The 7,436-nt window shown below is 42.3% G+C and overlaps 1 protein-coding gene across 2 annotated transcripts in view; it reads right to left on the reverse strand.

Moving 5' to 3' along the window:
• The window catches only part of Specc1 (sperm antigen with calponin homology and coiled-coil domains 1), a 330,607-nt gene that overhangs the window by 113,708 nt on the left and 209,463 nt on the right, over positions 1–7,436 (reverse strand). For both annotated transcript variants that reach the window (XM_008825314.3, XM_017795771.2), the window contains exons 5-7: positions 5,817–6,024; positions 1,563–1,636; positions 1,037–1,215 (exon numbers count right to left, since the gene is read on the reverse strand). In XM_008825314.3, the coding sequence (XP_008823536.1) occupies positions 1,037–1,215; positions 1,563–1,636; positions 5,817–6,024 (461 nt within the window). The remainder of the gene's footprint in view (positions 1–1,036; positions 1,216–1,562; positions 1,637–5,816; positions 6,025–7,436) is intronic.

The raw sequence follows: 7,436 nt of genomic DNA on the forward strand, positions 1-7,436 counted from the left end.
ATAAATAATTTCTAAACATTCGGGAAACTCAAAGAAACTGAGTCCAGATTAGGGGAAGATTACCACATTACGGAAAGCTGAAAATGCTGCTTATAATCTTGTCTGTAAATCCTATATTACTTTAAAATAATAACTTCAAGCTTGCCTTAGGAGTACCATTGCTAGGCTAATGCACTGTGTAAGTACCACCCCAAGAACAGAAAGGAAAGTCAGGCATCAACAAGAGGTCTCAGTTTCATGCTCTTTTTAATGCAAAACTCAGGTGACAAGGCCTGCTGTTCTTGTTTTTGAGACAGGGTCTCATGTCTCACTCTCACTATGAAATGGAGGATGACCTTGAACTCCTGATCTTCCTGCCTCTGTCTTCCAAGTGCTGTGATTACAGGTGTGAGCCTCTACTAGACACAGTAGAAATATAACTTCTGCTGTTGTTTTGGTTTGGTGAGACAGGGTTTCACTATGTCATTATACTTGGCTGGTTTGGAACTCACTATTTAGACCAGGCTGGTCTCGAACTTACTGCTATCCTTGTGCCTCTGCTTCTGGAGTAAAGGCCTTTTTAAAATAGCCCATGGGAGTTGGCAACCAGGAAGCATGTCCCTGGACTGGCAGGAGTGACTCCTTGGGAATTGCTTTAGTTCTTCTTGATGTATGAGACCCATGCAAGTTAGTATTTGAGTATATTCTTCCCATGCTGATAAACACTAAATTTAATAGGTAACCCTTCTTTAAGCCTAGGAGGATATTTGGCTAGACCTTTCCCTTCACATATAAGTGAAGGGTTTTTTTTACAAAAAAAAAAAAACCTTGTGCAGAGCTGTTGATGGAATATCCCTAAATGTGTAGCGATGATGGTTAGTGGTACAGTGATCCTAGCAAAGACATAGCAGAACCTGGCACAGAGAGTCACAAAAGCATCCCAATCCCCCTGTGACTTAGCCCCCAACCCCCTCCAAACACACTGATCAAGTGAGAAGCAAAGCGATGGCTGGGTGCCCAACAGACTCACAGAAGTACGGCTCTTCCAGTGACTTACCTGCTGTGACCCTGTATGTCCCCCAGCTCCTTCTGCAGCCTGGCATTTTTTTCCTCTTCCTCCAGTAGCCTCCTCTTCACAGTGCGAAGTTCCTGTTGGGCCTCACACTTGATATCATTGGCCACCACCACTGCGGTCTGTAAGTCTGCCTGGAACCGCCTCCATTCCTCAGTTTCCTCCTAAAAATGCCAGAATCAACAACTTCCTCAGTCACTGGGCAGGTGTTCTGGGGTCAACATCTAGGTAGGGGCTCTAGAATCTCAAAGTTAGTCACTGAGAAAGAATGGCCAGCAGAAAGCTTCAGCTTTTATAGTGTCTCACTACTAGGAAGAGCCACAGATGGGAACTCCATCAACATGTCAGAGTTTTCATCTAAAAACTTAACGACTGCTTTAGTTTACTTCCTGGAGATGTTCTAGGAGAGAGTTGATTGCAGAGAGTGACAGTTACTTTCCCAATATTTCCAACCTAAGATAGGAATAATGTCTAGTAAGATGACAGAGGAGGTTCTTGGTCTGTGGCTTACCTTTATCTGCTTTGTCAGGGTCTTTAACTGCCGTTCCAGGTCTGACTTCTGCTCCTCCAGCTTGATCATGTTGCCTAGAAGAAAAAGATTTAGATAGAAATTGGAAAGTTGCAAGACTCACGGACAGGAAAGCTGCATAATATAGCAAGGGTCAGCTCTGGAGACAGCAGGCTTACAAATCCATTCCTATACTCTAAGTTTTAAGCATTTTGAAAATAGAGCTCTAGAAGCAGGAAATTTCTCCAAGACAAGACATGGGAGGACATGTGAAGTCAGTGGTGTTTACTTAGGTTATCCTCAGAAGACAAGTTGTACTGCCAGGTAGCACTATGGGAGGAGGCCTCAGCAGCTGTGCGCACTTACACCCCTGCCCTGGGCCTCCCTGCTAGTCACACACAAGCAACCTGAATGGCCTCTACTGGTAAGACATGAGGGCTTTTGGGTGATTAAGAATTCCACTGGTTATTACTCCTGGCCACAGTTCTTAACCACAGTTAAATCTCAGAATCACATATGGTACATATGTGCCAGCACCAGACCCATTAGTTCAGAATCTCTGAAGTCAGTCGGGATCTGGGCCCATGTATGTTGTAAGAGCTCCACAGGTGGTTCAACTACCTCTCTCAAATTTAGAACAAATTCTGTCCCTTTTCCTTCCTGCCTCCAGTTCCCTCCATATTGCTATTGGAGCTGTTTAAATTTAATTCTCAGTATGTCAATCGACTAGCTAAAATTCCTGTGGTTGTCTATTAAAGATATAAATCAAGTCAGGTATGGTGGTACACATTTGTAATCCCAGGATTTAAGTCACAGAGTAAGTTTGTCTAAAAAAAGGGTGTATGGCTGGGCGTGGTGGCACACACCTTTAATCCCAGCACTCGGGAGGCAGAGGCAGGTGGATCTCTGTGAGTTTGAGGCCAGCCTGGTCTACACAGCAAGTTCCAGGTCAGCTGGGGCTACAGGGAGACCCTGTCTCAAAAAGACAAAAAAAAAAAAAAAAAAAAAAACCAACCAACCAACCAAACAAACAAACAAACAAAAAACGGTGTATGTGTGTGTGAAATAGAATCACTAGAGAAGGTCTGAAGGAATCCACAGTCATACCCTGCCCTGGTAATTCTGAATCAGCTTGCCCATGGGGCCTGAGGTTTGTGTCTGGGGTCAATGCTGTAAAGTAAAAAGCCCTTCCTTCACGTCTTGATGTTTTTGTCTATCCCTCTCAAGGATCTCATGGGAGGGAGAGACTTGTCTAGGGCTGGACTTGAGTGTCCCTGTCTTCCTAACACAAAAATACTTTAATAATACCTTAATATCCCTAACAGGAGTTTAAAAGCTTCTGAGAAGACAGTCTGTGTTATTTTCAGTCTTGGATATATTATGATATAATCACTGGAGGTGGACCTCAAGTTTGCTCTGGACATTAATTAGACACTGGTTTGCTTGCTGTGTCTGGGCTGACTTTTTTTTTTTTTTTTTTTTTTTTTTTTAAAAAGGGGAACATCTAGAATCTGCTTTTTAACTCTGCTTCCAAGGCTCAGAAGAACTGAGAAGAAAAATTCTTGCTTGATTTTCCTTCCTCTGAGGTGTGCTCTGCCTTTGAAGCATGTAAGGGAAAGGCAACAGGGTCTCCCTGTAGTCTCCAGCTGGCCTGGAACTCACTATGTAGACCAGGCTGGCCTTGAACTCACAGAGATTAACCTGCCTCTGCCTCACAAGTGCTAGGACTTACAGGTGTGTGCCACCACGCCCAGCTGGGCTGACTTTTAAGGATTTAGGGACAATTATACACAGTGCTAAGTCATAAAAACAAAACAGGACTTGTTTCTTTACAAAGGTGGTGCTGTTTAGAAATAGGCACTGACTAGACACTTGATTCTCAAGTATCATTATTCACGGCTGACACTGAATGTCAGTGATCTACAGTTCTATTGAACATCATGTTCACATCAGTTCTCACACAAAGTCTACTTGCCCAGTGAAACACAGGGTTAAATTCCTGCAAGCTTCTGGCTACATTTTTCATCAGATAGAAGGATATTTGCTTGCCAGTGTCCTTATAATACAGGCCACTCCCATAAGCATCAGAGACCTCACCTTCCGTTTCCTTTACAATTCTGCACAGGTATTTTTAACATTTTTCTGCTCCATCATCTCTATAACCTTTCTTGCCTATAAGTGTCCCTTCTCTTATGCCCTTTGGGCATGTAATGAGAAGGATTTAATATTTTCCTCACCCTTGGTTAGGAAGATATGAATTTCTTTGGTTTCTGGCATTGTAATCTTGCTGTCCACTACACTGTTCTTTATGGGCCTTCATCTCATTAATCTACAAGTTTACTCCCTTTTCCATCCTTTCCACAGCTTCATCATCAAGGGAGACATATCACAATGCATGATGAATGTCACAGTGCTAGCACTTTCCAGAGAAGCCTTATGCTGGGACATATGCAGTGCATCCTCTGCCTGGCTTCACTGGTTGCTGACTCATTGATACTGAACTCAAGTCCATCAGCACCAAAGCTCAGGCCTGACCAAGTTTATCTAACACAGCTATTTCTGTAGTAAGGTATGTCACAAGTTTCTCGCACTTAAGGACAGTAGACAGCACTTTAGCATCATAATTGGGAGCCATTTCACATAGTAGCAATCATGAAAAACAAGCACAAAACCACTGAAGACATGGCATGTCATAAGAAGGACACTTGTAGGCTAGTGAGATGGCTCAGTGGGTAAGAGTGCTTGCCACCAAACCTGATGACTCTGAGCTGGATCCCTGGGACCCATATGGTGGAAGGAGAGAACCAAGTTGTTCTCTGATTGCCACATCCCAAATAAATGAATGTAAAAATTTTTGTTTAAAGAAAATAGACACTTGGGGTTGAAGAGATGGCTCAGAGGTTAAGAACACTGGTTGTTCTTGCAGAAGACCGGGGTTCAAATCCCAGCACCCACATGGCAGCTAACAACTGTCCGTAACTCCAGTCCCAGGGGATCCGACAGCCTCTTCTGACCTCCGTGGGCATTGCACAACACAGGTGCACTTACCTACATGCATGCAATACACCCATACACATAAAATAAAAATAATAAATAAAATTTAAAAAGAAAAGAAAAGAAAAGACACTAATACACAGTATCAGAACTCAGCAAGAAAGTAGAAGTCTATCAAAAGTATAATCTCTGGGAACCTAAGTGCTAGATCACTGATTTTTCACCTCTCTCTGCATGTCTCCAAACAAGGAAGGCACTATGAGGACCAATCTGGGGACTACAAATAAATTTTAGTGAGTAGATGAATTCATGAATCTATGAGTAGTGAGGATCGGCTGTACACAGTAAGAAATTTCTCAGGCAACTAAGTTATATTTAGTAATGACTAGTGCTGTTCAAAACTGATTTATTAAGTCTTTTGGTACAAAAGCAGAACTTATTAGATGTGATATTTTATAAGGCTGATTTGGATAAAAGCAAATACTGTTTAATCTCTTAAAATGTCTTTCCCAGCCAGGCATGGTGGCACATGCCTAGGCAGGTGGAGCCTGATCTACATAGTGAGTTCCAGGCCAGCTGGGGCTACGGGAAGACCCTGTCTCAAAAAGACCAAAATAAATAGATAAATAAATAAACAAACAAACAAATAAATGTCTTTCCCTCTTCAAAGCAAATGATGAGTTCATAAGTAAGCCATATATTGATGCCTTTTCAGAAAGCAAGTAGCTAACATCTGTAAGCTCACTGGAATTATTTTGTCCCTCAGAACTTAGGCACAGACTGTTTGTTTCACTCATTTATCACCTAACTCATCCTTCAGATCTAGAAGACATTGTCAACCCTAGACGACTGCAGTAAACAACTCTGAATAACACTCTTAAACACTGAGGGTCATCTGTAGGAAAAGCTGTATAAAAGCTCAAAAGTTACAGTTGAATTCAAAGTGGATTTAGCTGTCTAGACAAGAGGCTGCAGCACAGCTGTGGTGTGAAGGTACATCGAACTCTTCCAAAATGTGCCTGCCCTTTTCTGAAAGTTGTGGTCACCTATCTTTTCTTTCACCCAGCATCTGACTTAATTTAAGAGATTACTGATTGTTTCTTAAGTGCCTTTCTCTTTGGGAGATTACAGAGCACTGAAAAAAAAAGGCCTCCCTCCAGACACACTCCCCAGACAACATGTATCCTTAGAAAATCCTCCTATCACCCACCATGACCAGTTTCTATTCACACCTATTGCATGTTTCTAAGATGAGTCACTTACTTTCCAGCTCACTAATGAGTTGATTATTGTGTAATTTGACAGCGCGGTGCTGTTCCACCTGATCTTCCAATTCAAATATGGTTTCTTTCATGTCTTTGATCTCTGCATCACTCTCTGAAGATTTCTCTTGCAGTTTTAGGCTGGTTCGGCTCAGCTGTTCTGCTTGATGATCACAGATCTCCTTCAGGTAAGAATAATCCTTTTCCATCTACAGCAAAAGTAACATTGCTTGGTCAGTTTAGCCACACTTAAGTTCCTAACCACCAGCAGTTAGCCCTGCTGAAGTGACAGCCAAGGATGCTGAGCATGTGTGCTGTTGGCATTCCTGGCTTGAGAAACTGCCAAGGCTCCAAATGTTCAGAGAAACACAATGTACAGGTCCCTTCTTACAAGCTGAAGGAACACTATATGTACCCTTCTTTCCCTTCACAGTACAGAACAGGGCATGGGGAGACTCTGGTACCGCACAAGAAAACAGGCCTGGAGTAGCCATCCCAACCGCATATCTGCTGTACAGCAGTGCCCTCTGCTGGTCAGATTCCAAGTCCCTGAAGCCTAAACTTTAGATAATCAAATCTCAACCTTAAAACATGTGGTTATGTTTCTTTGGAGGAATAAAACTCAATTGTGACAGAAAACACAGTACACAGAAATCTGAATGTACTGGAAACAGAATCGGTCCAGGAAATTTCATTTCATTGGTTCAATTTTAATTACATGTTTTAGTAATTAACACAGCTCCCTAAGTAAGAAGATAACCAGGCATTTAGACTTAATTAAATTTTGCCATATTTGCTAAATCTTTTAATTCAATATAATTTTTTTTTAATGCTTCAAGCCAGGCATGGTGGAGCACCCCTTTAATCCCAGCACTTGGGAGGCAGAGGCAGGTGGATCTCTGTGTTTGAGGCTAGCCTGATCTACATAGTGAGTTCCAGGCCACCTGGGGCTGGACCCTGTCAAAAAGAAAAAAAAAAAAAGATTTTTTAATGCTTCATTTATTATATAAATGCATATTCCCTTGATAATACATAGTATGGTTCTGGGTATTTTTAAAACTTTGCACAACTGGTTATAAGTATATACTGATTCTGTAGTGTACTTTATATTATACTTCAGAATATAATATGTAATATGCCTCACCAGGTGATTTGTGTGGGGAGGTGTGCATGCTCACATGTGTGTGGGCACATTTGTACGTGTGTATGGAGGCCAAAGATTGATGTCAGTGTCTTCTTTGATGGCTCTCCACCATGCATATCCAGGTAGGGTCTCCCACTTGAACCCAGAGCTCACTGATTCAGATAGTCTAGCTAGCCAGCTTCCTCTGGGGATTCCCCAACTCCACCTCCCGAATGAGATTCTAGGCAGGCCACCATGGCTGCCCAGCAAGTACTTCACCCACTGAGTGATCTCCCCAACTAGCACTAGATTAATTTTAGTTACTGCATACTGGCAATCCACAGTCTGAATATACTTTTTTTGTTTTTTTTTTTGTTTGTTTGTTTGTTTTTTTGAGACAGGGTCTCCCAGTAGCTCCAGCTGTCCTGGAACTCACTATGTAGACTAGGCTGGCCTTGAACTCACAGAGATCCACCTGCCTCTGCCTCCCGAGTGCTG

Source organism: Nannospalax galili, unplaced genomic scaffold, assembly GCF_000622305.1.
Source record: "Nannospalax galili isolate Female #2095 unplaced genomic scaffold, S.galili_v1.0 scaffold530, whole genome shotgun sequence".
In the NCBI taxonomy this organism is placed as follows: Eukaryota; Metazoa; Chordata; class Mammalia; order Rodentia; family Spalacidae; genus Nannospalax; species Nannospalax galili.